Source organism: Nyctibius grandis, chromosome 31 (assembly GCF_013368605.1).
Source record: "Nyctibius grandis isolate bNycGra1 chromosome 31, bNycGra1.pri, whole genome shotgun sequence".
Classification (NCBI taxonomy): Eukaryota; Metazoa; Chordata; class Aves; order Nyctibiiformes; family Nyctibiidae; genus Nyctibius; species Nyctibius grandis.
The window spans coordinates 3,069,079-3,084,878 of NC_090688.1; the positions used below are offsets into that span (position 1 = coordinate 3,069,079).

General features: G+C 41.5%; 1 protein-coding gene across 3 annotated transcripts in view; it reads left to right on the forward strand.

Moving 5' to 3' along the window:
• The window catches only part of KDM4B (lysine demethylase 4B), an 85,639-nt gene that overhangs the window by 52,261 nt on the left and 17,578 nt on the right, over positions 1-15,800 (forward strand). For 2 of the 3 annotated variants that reach the window (XM_068420470.1, XM_068420471.1), the window contains exons 9-13: positions 2,792-2,988; positions 3,469-3,501; positions 7,546-7,715; positions 13,499-14,013; positions 14,532-14,652. In XM_068420470.1, the coding sequence (XP_068276571.1) occupies positions 2,792-2,988; positions 3,469-3,501; positions 7,546-7,715; positions 13,499-14,013; positions 14,532-14,652 (1,036 nt within the window). The remainder of the gene's footprint in view (positions 1-2,791; positions 2,989-3,468; positions 3,502-7,545; positions 7,716-13,498; positions 14,014-14,531; positions 14,653-15,800) is intronic. The other variant, XM_068420472.1, reaches the window with a different exon arrangement.

Here is a 15,800-nt window from a genome sequence, read left to right on the forward strand (position 1 = left end):
AATCTTTCACAGGGCTACAGGTATGTAGGAGTTCTGCAAATACCTGAACTGTGGCTTTGTGGGTTGATTTTGCTCGCATAAAGGAAACAAGGTTTTTTATCTCTCCTTAGCAGTGGTGTTTAAGTGTAGACAGGTTCATTTTATAAATTTTAATAATAAATGGAATATGAAAGTGTTAGAATTTGAGGGGGGAAATGGAATATGGAAGGATGTGTTATTGGGATAGGGAGAGGCAGAGATGGGGGGTATAGGCATAGTATGGCTTAGGAATTACACACATTTATGACCACAATTAAATACTTTGAAAGAAATATGACTCTGTGTATATGGAAGGGGTGGCACTACATGGAAATGGGTATCATTGACAGGGAAACACAAGCCTGCTGGTTTTGTCCTGCTCTAATGGAATAGAGCAGGTAATTAATTGCAAAGGAAATTTCTTGCCCTTCTCTATCCACAATCTCTTCCTCTGATCTCCCCCGCTCTCCTCCCTCTCCCACCCTGCACACACACATGCACATTCCCTTTTGCAGTTGTATTGGAAGCATCTGCTGCGTTAAGAGTGATCTTGCTGCTGTGTCTGAGGGAAGGGTATGGAAAAATACCCTGGCCATTATGGGAACGAGAATGTGACACAACTGCAGCAGCTGAGGAAATATAACTGCATGGTCCGGAAGAAGCCCCAAAGGAAAGAGGCTTTGTAAATTATTCATGCTTACTAGTGTGAAAGCAATAAAATTAAATTAAAATTGAAATATAAACATACATCAAGTTAGATTTATGTGAAGAGAGGAACTTGGCTCCTGCAGGCTTCTGGTGGTGTGGTACGCTGGAGATTGCAGCCCACAGTGTCATTTTTCTGAGCAGCAGTCTGAAGAGCATCCAGATAGCTCAGCGTGTGGTTTCTCGATAATCTGTGTATACTTTACATTTTTGTGAGACTCTTAAGCTGGCGGTGGTTGGAGGCTGGACTGGAGACCTTTAGTCCCGTCTGACTCTGCATTTGCTCCGCTCGATTTGAAGGATTTGTTTGCTGCAGCGTGTTGGTTCCAGGTTAGGATCAGCAAGTGGACTGTTTCCCTTTTAAGCCATTTTTCGTACTTTGTGAAGGCAGAGGAGGTCAATCGCCGTAGCTCACTGATGAGGTGTGCTGTGGGGTGCTCTTCTGTATTCTTTGTAGCAGCACACAGGTGCTTTTAAAATTTCTTAAGGAAAAGTGATTGAAAATCTGCTCAATACAAATCCCTTAAGCCAGTATTGATGGAGGTGCCGGTGAGAAGCTTCTGCCTGGCCAGGAATTTGAAGCATGGGTACCATCTGTGTTCCTGCCGTTCTTTGGCCAAATTGCATTTCCAGCCTTTCTGTCCCACACTATTTTTCATTAAATGAATTGAATTTTCCTGAAAGTGTGTGTCCATAAATACTCCTTCCCCCTCAGCACGCTCAGGTTATTGCTGCTCTCCCAGTCAGAGCAGCAGAAGGAGCCACTGGTCTTTGTAAAATGAAAAGCAGGAGTTGGGAGGGAAGTGGGATAACCAGGAGCTGTTCAGAAAGACTCTCTTCTCTCTCTCTCAATGACTTCTTAAATACAGCCATAAATCTTTTAATAATGGTAGTGAAAGAAGAAAGGGGAGAAGCGAGTTTAATTTCATGCATTTCTGCGAAGAGAAAGAATACAATAGTTTTGAAAAGGTGTGGAGGGAGGGTGAAAAACAAGTCCTGCAAAGTGGCTATAATTACCTCATCCTGAATTTGAAGCTGAAAAGTGCAAAAGCAATTCAGTGCGAGTGCGCACCAAGCAAAGCTTTGCACCTTACAGAAGAACCAAAAAGGGGGCTCAACTTTTCACACACGCCAGCAAAGCCGTAGTTGCAGCCCCGTTGAGGCGAGCGGGCGTTGGGGTGTTGCTGTGTCCTTTTCAATCCCGTACCTTCTTTTGAGTTAAAAGTTGATGAGGACTCGATGCTCATTGAGTCTGTATGTGCATCCTGGGTGAGAATCCCCTTGCTAGACTGGGTCTGTTAATTCTGTGCTTCGTCAGAGCAAACGGATATCCAAGTAAAGACGCCTGTACGTAGTCTTTGTGTGGGCACATACGATGGCAAGGGTGTAATTCCAGAGGTTAATTTTAGTGAGCGTATGCTAGTTGAAATGAATAATGCCCATTTTCTTTGGCTTAGGCAGTGTGGTTATTGTTGTAGCCTCTTTTACTTCTCTACAGTCTTATGAAGGATTTATGTGCAACGTCATGATGTATAATTATGAAGTTTAACCGCCTTGTTCACTAGTTTAGTCTTGTGTTCCTTTAAGGTGCTTTTTTCAGTTATGAAGTGATATTAATAATCTGTTTTCAGCCTGAGAAGCTCTGCAAGAGACTGGCTAATGCAGGGAATGTAGATTTGAGATCTGATTCAGACCTGGTCTACATCAGCGAACGTTATTACTGTCTAATGAGTGTAAGACAGCAGATGAGCAGTGTCCTGGGTGTCAGTCACCAGCAAGTTTTAGCTTGGTTGGTGGGCTCAGAGGGAGAAGGTGATTCTTGGGAACAGAATCTACTACCCTGGGAGAGTGGCAGCTTGTGCTGTCTCTGGTTTTGCCAAGGGCAGGTAGAGTCAATGCTTTCCATTAAGCTGAAATACTCACGTATACGTCAATGCCTTGACTCACCCCAGGCCTTACAGACAAAATGGGTAGAGTGTTAGTCTGCCTCTGGAGAAAGGCAAACTCAGCTGATGAGAGAAGAAGATGTTCCTCTGATCTGACGGTGGTGTCTGGGTATCTCTTGCAGTGTACTTGCCGCAAAGACATGGTGAAGATTTCCATGGATGTCTTTGTGAGAATTCTGCAACCAGAACGTTACGATTTATGGAAACAAGGAAAAGACATTACCGTCCTGGACCATACAAAACCCACAGCTGTGACTAGCCCTGAACTAGAGGCCTGGAATGCGACAAAGACTGAGTTGAAGACTAAATTGCTTCGCAGGTAAAGAGAAAAACAAGAAAGAAAAAAGTCGTGTCTGAGCACTGTGTTTGATTTTAATTGCTAAGATTTTAAATGCTATAATTCTTAGTTTGCCATAGTTCAAACTCTTCTTTTTTTTCTTGTGTTATACTTCCTTTTGTAATTTTTCGTGGGTGATGTGCTCTCTCATTGTTCTGCTTCCTTTAAATGTCATAGAAGCATGTTTTCTGAAAGTAGGATGCTGGGTACCCCCTCACATCTCATCTCTTATCCTGGAAGACAAAAAAAATAATCTATAGAAACCATTTATAGCTTCACTTATCAGAAAGCAGGAGGAAAAAACCCCATCTATTGCAAAGGGGATTTTGTGCATGCCTTCCTGTGCTTCCTTTGATCTCTGTATTAATTTTCTACAAGTTTGTGGGGTTTTTTTGTGTTACAGCATGCTTGAATTGACAATTTGGCATGCTAACCTTTTACTGTTGGAATCTTGCTTTATAGGATAGGAGATGAGGAAGAGGACAACAAACACCGGTATGTGACTTCCCTCATCAGCTTAAATGACTTCATTCTTTCTCCTGTCAAGTGTCTTAAAATCTGAAAGTGTTTTCCATTTTCAGTTAGTTTTTTCATGTCTGCTTCCTTGAAAGGGCACAGAAAATCCTTGGCCATCAAAGTTTGTCAGACTTCATCTTGGTTTGGTGTAGTTTTCTGAGATCTCCTCTTGCATCATCATCAAAGCTCAACTATCTTTGTGCCTGTTCTGGTTTTCCATTCTTGAGTGTGCAGTTAATCTGCTGAATTAGTGGTGATGTGTAATGATTAACTGGTTGTGGATAAAGCTAAATGGTCACTGAAGCAGAGAGTTAATAAAAAGCTGTCGCTGTCTCAAAGTGGAATTGAACTAGAGTGTTTTAGACATGGGCTGCTGATGGGAGAACTTTCCTTCCTCATCAAGCTTGCTTGAAGAATGAGACACTATATTCTAGGAAATTTAATTATCATAAGGCTTTAATGTACTCGGATGTAAAGTGTGTGCCCTTCCATAAGGTTCCTTACTCTTCTTTTTTTAACATCATTCTCATTCCTGCTCTGCCTGTTGCCCGAAGTGCTTGCAGTGTAGCACACAAAGCTTACTGCTTCCTGCTCTCATCTCATATTTGTTGAATTTCTGGTGTGAGTGTTGGCAATCTCTGGAAATTATACTGCTTCATCCAGATGTAATATTCTGCTTGTAATTTCAGTTCCGATATCACTTCTTTGAAAAAAGCTTTAAATAGACTTCAGGTTTCTGGGGCCATCTTTGATAGGGACTTTGAGTACCAGTTTAGAAACTATTGGCCTAATAATTTGATGATAGCTGATTTATTTAGGCATTGTATCAAAGAAAAATATAACATACTAGGAAGGGGGTGTCTCTCTCTCTAGCACTGGTCTTTATTGTCTTCCAGTTTTTGGTCACCTGCTGTTGCTTTGGACTGATGGTCCTGTCTTACCTTTTCTACCTGAAATGATTTGTCCATTATTTTACAAAGGCTGAAATGGGATAGTGTGTTCCCCACTAAATCCATGCTCCAGAAGACATAGCAGGGTATTTGGGCAGATAACTGACCTCTGCAATGTTGCTCTGCTCCAGAGGTTATCTTCCCAAAAGATTTTCAGCTATTCCAGGAAAAGCAGTGAAGCCTGAAAGTCAGCAGCTGTGATTTCTGCTCTCTGGGCCGTAACTGTCTGAACTCCAGTGGGTCCCTGGATGTTTTTCTTCCACATCTGGAAATTGGGAATCTTTACTGCCTATGAAGGGTTACTTAGAGATATATATATATATATATATATATGTAAAATTTTTGCATACTGTGAGGTACTGTATGAACACCAAGGATTATTTTCCCTCTTTGAGCCTACTGCTTAGCAGAGAAGCCTCTCACTTAACCTGAGCTATTGCAAAAAATCCAGGTACTTTTTTTCCCCTTATCTATTCATTGTTTCCTAGATTATTTCAGTATTATCCTGAAGCAGCTTTGAAGCTGTTGAATACTGCTTAGCAGTAGTCTCTCTCCTATGCTTATGTCTTAAAAAGACACCATTTTACTTGAAGACTGACTTTTCTCAGCAGGATGGACTTTACTGGAGGAATGGGATTCACCTCTGCCCAAACCTTTTCACAGTTGTATCTACTTAATTTCAGTCACTTTGTGGTCTGTTCTTCAGAGAGTACAAACGCTGCTTTTTTTGCCAGCTGTCTTGGAAAATGCAGCTTTTAAACTCTGTGGAGATATGTTATTTCTTCTCTAAGGTCATTCATACTTAGTTACCTTGAAAAAGTCAGCTTTGTTTACTTCATGGCTTCAGGAAGAGACTGTTTTAGTCTGGTCCACAAAAAGCCCATTTCTGATATGTGAATGATGTCAGATACAGAACATCTTCACTTCTGGAAATGTACAGCCTTCAGCTTGCAGTTCTGGAAGCACAGTTTCTTTCAATGATGCACTTTCTGCCTCTCTTAATTTTTCCACAACTTCAGAGTGAGAGGAGCACTGCAAAAAGATCTTTTTTTATCTACTGTGAGTATAAAGCTTTGTGATTTAATTTTTGCCTGGCATTTCTATACCATGAGAATAAAATACACACTTTACTAAAAAAGCTTGTAACACTTGCTTCTACTCTAATGGTTTCTTCACCAACTATGGAAAGTTCCAGCTGCAATGGAGAAGTCTTAGAGGTTTATCTCCTCCTCCCACCTTGCTTTTCCCCCACAGAGAAAGTGGTGTGTACTTAGCATATGGGTGAAGTGAAAAGTTGATCCTTCTGGGTTCAGCTGTGTGTTCCTGCTAATGAATGTCTTGCAAGTGTGAAGTTAACATCTATACTTGGAGGGCTACTGTATGGTTAGAGTCTAGCAATTAGAAATTACTGGGCATATGGATCAACTTTCTTTTCTATTAATCATTTGCCTCAGGTTGAATATTTTTTTTTTCTTCCTTCTTTGTTGGTTACCTGAGTTAAGGGCTCTTAACTCCATTGTACTCCAAATCTAATTATCAGCTGAGTTGCTGGGCTCTGAGGGTGGGAAGCTGAATTTCAGCTTTTCTAGAGTTTTGAATGCAGTGTGATGGCATTTTACAGTTTGTTACACGATGTTAGATGCAAGGGCCTGGAACAGGGAGGCCATATGGGAGATGCTGCTTTCAAGAAAATCTCTACGTGCTAAAACGGTGTAAAAATTGCAGGTCTCTGAATCAGTCTCTTCTGAGAGCTTGTTAGACTTAAACCCAACATTGAAGCAGCTAGTTGATAGACCCTGTAAAAAAATTGTACTGGGTCTGGCTGGGATGGAGTTAACTTTCTTCATAGCAGCCCACGGGGCTGTGTTTGGGATCCGAGGCTACAGCAGTGCTGATAAGGCACCGATGTTTTGGCTATTGCTGCACAGTGCTTGCACGGTGGCAGGGCTTTATCTTTTTCCAACTCTGCCCAGTGCCTAGGCTGGGGATAAGCAGGAGACTGGGAGGGGACACAGCTGGGACAGCTGACCCAAAGTGACCAAAGCATATTCTATACCATAAAACATTATGCTGAGTGATAAAAATTGGGGTAGAGAAAGAACAACAGGGGTTGGCTTCCAAGGTGCTCGTTGTTTGGAGACTGGCTGGGCATTGGACTGCCTGTAGCAGATGGTGAGTGGATTTCCTTCGCTTATTTCTTGCTCTTTTTATTCTTTATTCTTTCATTCACCTGTTAAACTGTCTTTGTCTCTACCTACAAGTTTTCTGGCTCTTTTCCCTCCCTGTCCCACTTGAGAGATGGGGAGTGAGCGAGGGGCTGTGTGGGTGCTTGGTTCCTCGCCAAAAGGCATTATCCTGACTTCTGAATTTGCATTTATCTTTGCATTGTGGCTGCTGGAATCCCTCTGTTTTAGTGGCATTGACTCTTAGAAAGAGCAGCATTGCTCTTGGCTCGTTAGTATCAGTCTGATCATATTAATATGCACTTTTTTTAGTTAGACTTCATAGGCCTTGGACCCTGTGAATTATACTCCTGAAAAATCATAGACTACCTATTGATTATGCTCTGAGCATTCATTATCCTGTGTTTTTGGAAACTGGCAGCGCTGGGTAATGTTTCAGAGCTGGAAGATGCTGCTTTACAGGCTTCCAGCAGTTTGTCAAAGGGAAGCACATACAGAATGAAAAGAAATGATGGAGTGGAGGCAGAAGATGAAAGGAAGATATATAATAAACTTTCATTTATATTTTGAAATGCAAGGAAAATAGATTTAAAATACAATTAAAATCATTTTAACTGCAGCTCGTGAGCTTAAATTAGTAATGGTGGGAAAAAGCTCTTCAAGAAACCTGGACAATTAATGGCTGCTGTGAATGGATCTTAGAAGTTGTGTTACACAAGGTTCATCTCTTTCCTTCCAGAGATCTGTTTTGCCCTGTAGCTATTGTTAGTGACCTTGTGTTTTCTCTCCAAAGAAGATCCTTTTGTTTTGTATTCAGCTTTTTAAGTCAGTGATCATTTTATATATTGAAGGCTGTTCTTTGATGTCAAATCACCCTTCTGTACTTCTAGGTCTCAGAGGAAAAGAACTCAACCCAGACGACACAAAACAGAGGATCAGAAGTCTCTTGGAGATGTCATGGCTATTGAAACTGCCTTGGAAGATGTGAAAGTGAAAGAGGACATGAAAAGAGGGCCAGATCTGGAGGAAGAGGAGAGAAATAAAGTGATTGAGGGAGAAGGTGAGGCCCCCGCTCACTGCTGGCAGATCGCTTCAGTGAGGAGCTGTGGCAAGCTATCTCTCTAAACCACGTTTGTAAATAACTTGTCTGCTGTTGTTTGTTTCTGTTGAAATATCAGTAGAGTCTTTCCCAATATTAAGTCTATGCTCACTGAAATGCACCATCATTTACAGCAGCAATTGATTTTTCCCTCTCTTTAAGGATTCAGTCCAAATAGCTTTCTTGGCAGGGCTTGAAATTTCTGCCAAAACTATTACAGGTTTGTAAGAATATATATTAGAGGAGGAATATTTTTAAATATTTCATGGAGAAACAAATAAATATATTTGATGTCCAACTCTGAAAGGGAAAGATTTGTGCACTCCTTTGTGCAATTAATCTTTTCCCCTTTCCCTCCGTTCCTCCCCATTTCTTACAGACACTGTGAATAAAGCCAGGCTTAGGTTGTGTGGGATCCATAGCTGCTGCACGAGTCCAAGTTGCAGGTTTGGTTTTCTTCAAGTCCAGCTGCAGGAGGGAAGCTTTTCAGCTTTCTTTGCATGGCTGAAGTTAATTCCAGACCATGACAATTCCCAGTCCTTTATGATTTCTTCTGCATAAAAGCACAGATTCCAACCTGTTTAGGAGTAGGCAAAGAGGAGCAGGAGCTGATAAAACAGCAGACCTGTTTTCCACAAAGCTGAGGCTAAATTTAAGTGCAACCTTTGATAAGTCACTTAACCTTTCTCTGCTCATTGACACATCTGTACAGTGGAGATGATATTCTTCAGTACTATGGTCCTCCTCTAAGAAACAGTGTCTGTAGAATTCTTTGAAGCTGTTGAACCAGAGAATGTCTTGGTTTGTGGGGTTTTTAGTGTGACGTGTTCCTAATACATATGGTTAGTCCAAAGGCCTGACCTCAGCCATCTTGCTGGAGGCTTTTTTTGTGATACTTTTGTTTTCTTGGGTGCATATGAAAGATTGCAATTCTTGCTGGGAATAAGCTGCCTCTTTTTTTTCCCCTAATGTGCATGGTTAAGTATCTGATGTGTCTCTGATGCATTCTCTCTTTGAGGCACTCTCAAGCATTTCATAAACACTAGTGAATTCATTTTCATATATTGTATTTATCCATTATTTGTTTAGCATTTGGAAAAAACTGATGCTGCAAACTGTTCAGAGAACCTTGATAATGATCTTAAAGGAAATCTGTGGAAGCTCTGGGAAAAGAATTGAGGTCTCTGTTCGGTGCCAGAGTCTCTCAGCTAGACAGTGTATTTTCTCTTTTCATGGGAAATAAGGAGTTTGAAAATCATTGTTGCACAGAGCAGGAGTAGCACAGTGCAGATAGCTAATTCCTATTGCCCTAAGCTGGAAAGTGTCAGCGGTGTGTTAAATTGTGTGCTGGTAGCTCTTGTACAAGTTTAACAGTTGATGCTTGTAATAAATGGCCCGAAAATGCTGATATCCCTTTGGAGATAAGTGACAAGGACAGATCCAAGATCCTTAGAATGGCAGAGCTACAATAAAGACTGTTCTAGCTGAATAGATTCCAAATCACACACTGAAGACTACATGTTAAGAGCTCTTTAACTGTTAGCACAGGAGGGAAAACCTTATTTTCAGCACCATTGTAGAGTCACTGGAACTATTTGCTTTGCAGTTTCTGAGGGGTCTAGTGCTCAGGGTGGCTGTTAGCAAATACATAAGTTTCTTAACACAATATAGCAATTAAATACCACTGAATTCTCTAGTTTTCTACATCCTCCTGTCTGCATTACCTCTCACGAGTGTCTTACAGTTTCATCTTGAAAACAGCATGTTTGGTTGGCCCTGCTCATGGCAATTGAGCTTCCCCCATCTCGCCTTCACTTCCTTTTTCTTTTCCTCTGGTTTTAATTTGGCTTCATTTCCTACTTACACCAGAAAAGATGACCTTGAGAAGGAGGAATATTCAAAGTAATCATTGGTAGTTTCAAAGTAGGTCTTGTGCTTCATGTTGGTTATTTGGACTAGCTGAGTATTAATAACTTGAGGTGTTCAAGATTTCTGACCCAGATACCTTAAGGTGTTTTCTTTTGATTTTTATGACTCAGCTTTGTATTCATAATTTATTATGTTTTTATTAACGCATTTAGAATTCTTAGCAGGTTGTCTTGGGACTTGAAATGAAAAAGGAGAGTCTTTAAGCTCTGCTCTTCCCTGGGTGTGCTAAGGAGCATAAATACATCCCGTGATGTATTTATCTGTGATTCTGTGCCTGTTAAGAGACCTGCAGACTTGGGCTACAAACCATAGATCTTACAGGAGGATTTTTTTTTTTTAATAATGTGAGAAGCAGCAATGAGGTGCCTAAGTGCAAAATAGTTGCGTGTTATTTTCCACCACTTTTCATTAAATGCCATTCCCCCCCATCCTATTGAGGGTTGAAGTTGTAAACTAAGTACATAATTCCATGAAGTAACACTGTGGTCAAGATGCCAGAAAACTAGAACTGAAAACTTTTCTGCTATTATCTGTATGTAACAGCAAATTGGTGCATAACTGATTTTTAGATGATGCTACGTGAGGATTTTACTTCAGGCAAGATCTCAAGGACTGGCCAACTGCCAAGGAGCGGCTGGTCTCTCGCTGATTCTTCTCCAGCGTTGCTTAAGCTGGCGATGTAAAATCCTTCAGAGATGAGACTGTTTAATGTGATGGAAGGATTATCATGAAATAATGTTATAGCACAAGAGTTTGTCCTGGAGGGTTTCTGGACTTTTCTAGCATCGTGTAGAGAAAACAGAGCCTTTTTAGAAACCTGCTAGGAGTTGCTGTGGCCACCTCTGTATTTGTAGCACATGCTGCGTGAAGTTCTGATAATGACCGAGCAGACACAACTCCTAGAAGCAAGTAGAAGGTGTTTTCCTACCACTTTTGCTTTCTGCTCTTGTGTCAGTCATGTTCATGTATTGTGTTAGCAGAGGTGATGTACAAGATATAAACATGGGGCATGTAGGGATTCTTTTAGGGTAATATTCTCTTCCTAGAAGTAATGCTGTTTAAGTGAAAACGTGAACTTGGTGTTTAGGAGGGACTTGGAGATGGTGGAATAGGCTTTGTGATTACTTCATCTACTGCATAGTCTTCTATGTTCTGCCATGTTTAGTTTCATCTTATCTATGTGCTTGTGCTCCTGCTAGATTAATAAGTCTAATTTACAGTTGCTTTTTGAGCTGTTGACGGTCCAAATTATTTAACTGAAGTTGTGGCTAAATTCCTGATGCTGAAGTCCCTCTCTAGTTGTCTTTGCCCAATACCAGGGGATGTTGCTGTACCAGGTGAAGTCCATACTCTTATAACAGCTTTTTATAATCTCATTGCCCAAAGCCACAGTGTACAGTCCTATGTAAGTGGTTTGATTTCCCCACCAACGCCCCTTCCCCTCAAAGGTACTGTATACCTGCAACTTTAGTGAACTCTCTATAGTATTTCAAATTATCTCTAGACAAGCAAGTTTTTACACCTTGAAAAAGTGTTGTCATGCTACAGTTTTCCACGTGTACCAGCTCTGCTACGTGGGCCTTTCTTCAGCAGAAGGACAGCAGATAGGCATTCCTCTGCTAACCATATTGTGCATAATGTTCCCTTTCCTTTCTAGAAGAATTCACAATAGCCACACAGGGACTTTGAATTTTACCTCACTTTTTCCTGGCTTCTGATTTTATAGATCCACTTGCAAACTAGTTTGTTCATCTTAATGCGAAAACTTTTAAACAAAGTTCTACATGCCAGCTGCTGTCAAATTACCCATTTAGAAGTCAATAAAGCTGGTGAATGGCATTTGTTTTGTTGTTGGGTAGAGAATTCTCCGAGTGTATAGAGAGTAAATATGATCTGGTTTTGTGCAACTGGGGAAAAATCCAATTTGCCTTTCATTCAATATGTTTGTTTCTCTAAGGAAATTCAATATTCCTTTCTCTGTGATAGAACAAACCAGTTTATCTGAGGGACTGCCTACACAAGTACAACAACTCTTTGGGCTGGACTTGTTCCCATTTTTATAAATTAGTGTAAATAAAGTCATCAGACCGGACTTCTGGGAAATGTCGAGGTTGAGGTATCCCCTGGAAGATTTCAGCAGGGATTTTAGCACTTTATCTTCTTGTGGGATTATTCACCTTCTCTTTTCAAACCCTTCTTCCTGCAGATACCTGTTACTGTGTGATGGTTTATCTGATTTTCTGTTTACTGGGTTTGGCTGGTTGGCTTTGGTTTAGTCCTTAATGGAGGAGTCTGAGTAGGTTGGGACTGGTGAAGCATCGTTGTTAGGGTGAATAGTCTTCCTCTGTCTTTCGGTGTCATCAGCCCTCCTCCCCATCCCATCAGTGGGAAAATGACCTTTTGCAGCAGAGTCATCTAGTCATAGCATCTGCAGGTGAAAAACAATCTCTTATGAAAGAAATTGAGCACTGGCATCTGTCTGTGGAGCATCTATTATTTACTTGCCTTTGAGTGAACTGATAACTTCATTCATGAAGAGGGTGAAAGAGTTGGGCAAAGGGAACATACATCATCGTAGATGGAATAAGGCAAGATGTGAAGGCATCTCCTCTCCTAACCTAGAGACACTCACTTAATGGCCAGTAGGAATTTTAATTGCTGCTGTAAAATCAGTGTGTGTGGATCCTTTAACAGAGTTCTATTGAGAAGATGGATGGGGAAGACTTTTATGGGTTGTTACTGCTGCTGATAAAAATATTGAGACATGTAGCTGTTCAAGAGGTGTTTTTATTGTCGCAGCCATGTAAGAGACCTGCACCACTATGCAGATAAGATGAATGACAGTCAGCCAGGAGAAACAAGGACAAATGGAGCGAGCGTTAGGAAAGGATATGTCAGTAACCAGTGCTGGCACGGTGTCTGTAATAGGCTTAGTTCAATGCTGTACTTGATTTATGCTTTAAAGGCATCTTTTTAAAAGGCCTTACAGGAGAAATCCTTTGGTGCTAATGATTCCGATATCTTTGTTCAATTCTTCATTTCCTAGGGCTGTTGAATGCATTGACACACAGTAGTGCTCAGATAAGAGCTATGCTTGCACGTAGAGGGAGCAGTAAATGGGGATGGTCCACAGGTGAAGGCAAACCTAGTGATAGAGAACGGTGGTCTCCAAACTTTTTTGATTGCACACCCCTATCAGTAGAAAATTTTGAGCACACCTCCCAATATATGTATATTTATTTATAAAAATCTATACATGTATTACTGTGCTAATATATTATGTACATTATAAAGCACACACAAAAATAGACATTTTTAAAAGGATGAGATAAAGATAAAATAGTATTTTATAAGATATATTTTATTTATTAATGGTACAAAATTACTTTCTTCCTGCACCCCAGTGGATGGTTTTGCAAACCCCACTTTGGAGACTGCTGATACAGAAAACTTAAAATACAGAGTCAGGGCTAGTGTAATATATTATATGTTTTCTGGCACACTGTCCAGTTTCTCAGGGGTTTAGATATTTTCCCTCCAGGCAACATTCATTCTGGCAGCCTTTCTGTTGCAGTCAAGAATTAAATAGTCTGTAGAAATGACACAAGTCTTTTCTTTCTAAAGTGGCCTTCTCCAAGTCGGTGCTGAGGTACAGCTGAATCTGTCTACAGCTTTCAGTCTGCCTGTTTGAAGGGAAGAATGATACCATAATGTAATATGTTAGCCCAGCATTGGAGCCCTTTGAAAGGAGAAAAATATTAAATGCCCAGGAATCTTGGCATGTGAAGCTAAATGTTGCCTATTTCTTGAAACAGGTGAATGCAAAATAAAGATCCGTCCTCCAAAAGTGAAAGGGGAGAGGAAGAAGAAGCACCTTTTCCCTCAACACCAGCACCATCTGCCAGCACCTCAGCCTCCTCTGCTGCAGCAGCAGCCACTGCTGCCACCACCCCCTGCACCGCAGCAGCAGCTGGCAGGGGACGAGATGCCAGCAGCACGGCCACCAGTGCCCCCAGCAGTACCCACCCTGTCCGCAGCAGAAAAGATCTCGCCTCCAGCTCCCCTGAACATTATCCAGCCCTTGGAGGCACCAGCTGAGGAAGATGAGTTTAAACCTCGGCCGATCATTCCCATGCTTTATGTGATTCCACGGTCCAAGAAAGTGTTGTTTGACAAGGACCGCATGTCCTGCCAGCAGGCCTTTGAGCAGTTTGCCACACAGAAGAGTCCAAGCTGGCAGGAGCAGACCCTGGAAATACCAGTCCCTATGGAAATCACTGTGAAGGAGGAGGAGAACGCAGAAGCAGAAAATACAGGGATTGCTACAGAGGTCAGTGCTGCATGACCAAGGAGGTGACTATAAGATTTGCTAGTTTTAAGCAACAAGTTGAGGACCAAACTTGGAATGAGAGGAATCCTGAATTGTACCTACCAGTGGGTGCAGTACAATATAAATATACTTGGCATAAAATGCACTGTAAAGTTCTAGTAAAATGTTTCTGGTCCTATATCCCCTGTACATAATTTTCATGCTAGAGTTCCTAGCTGTTTCTGTGATTGACCAGACTTTTCATAAGCTAATGGAATTGGCAGGCTTGAAACTGTTCTGATTTTAAGAAAACACTGTAGTTTACCTTTACCTGACATCCTAAGAGATAGCATTGGCTTTATCTCCTGCGGTAATTGCCTTGGGAGGCTTTGTTGATTGCAGCCAAAAGGCAGTGAGAAGTTTGATGTGTAAATTCAAGAACTCCTAATGATAAGTATTCTGCCTCTGTTGTCCTGTACTCTCCCTTGCTTGCCAAAATATTTTGGGGTTCCCATCTAGCTTGTTCTGGTTTGTTACAGGCTGCTTCTGCTTTTTCAAAAATAAAGATGGAAATAAAGAAGAGTCGCCGCCACCCCCTGGGGAAGCCACCAACACGCTCACCACTGTCGGTGGTTAAACAGGAGGCCTCGAGCGATGACGGTGAGTGCACTGGCATTAACAGTGCTCCTGTGTCTTGTCTGATCTGAAAAACTGCTGAAGCCGTTAACATAACTGGGTGGCCTGAAACTTTGTGTGTTACCCTTAACTGATAGAAAATGCAGCATATTCTCATTTTGATAACCCAGCCGGAAACAAAATTCATCCGTGGGAGGTGTCCCTTCTCACCTCCCACCCTTTTTTCTCAAGAAAAATATTTTGCTGGGTGCAGAGTGAGGCAGAATTTTGGGCAAAGGGAAAAAAGAGTTCACAGAAAATAACATCTTAATGTAAAAGCTCCTTCTTAGCTATTGCATTAGAATGAGATCTGTTCACCTCGGAGGGCGGTGGAGGTTAGGTCTGCTGTTATGTGTATGCGGAAAGTTAATTCTAACTTTTTGGATGGCTTTTTAATTCATTTGAATGCTGGGGTCCAACTTCTCTTGGCAGATCCAGAAATGAGAATTAGAAAGTCTGTCAGTGCTTAACTGTACATCACTGAGTTTTCTTTTCCCACATTCCAGTCACTGTGAATGCTCTAACAGTCTGGACCAAGGGGGGGGAAAAAAAAGACAGACTCTTACCTCTCCCTTCTGTTGTGTGCTGTAATTTACCACTTCTGGGTCTTGCCCACATTATAAAGTACTCAGAATGTAGACGAGTCCACAGTAAGAAGCTTTTGTATGCAGGGCAGGTACATGGAGGTGTAGCCGGCAGTCCCTGCATTCAAGGTGCTTACAACTTCATATTCGAAAGGACAATATCTTTCCTGTTCGCTTTCTTTCAGAGAATATATCCATTGATTTTAGAGAAACTTTGTGTGGGAAGGGGATATGCAGTACGTACACAGCTCCATTTCCTTACCAAGGATGACGCATTTGATTTCTTGCATATGTGTAACGTGGAGTGAAGCATTGAAAGGCAGTTGAGACCAGTTACCTTCCTCAGCTGGGAGACCTTGCAGCAAACTTTGTGCTAAAGGATCCTCATTAGACAGATTCTTTCCGCTGCTCTGACTTGTTGGATGGTGTACGGGGACTTTGCTGGCTGACTCAGGAGCAACTTTCTGTGAAAGCTGGCATTTCTTGGGGACTGATTTACAGCACTGCTGGGCAAAATCTGATCAAACGGATTCCTCTCTTCCCTGCCAG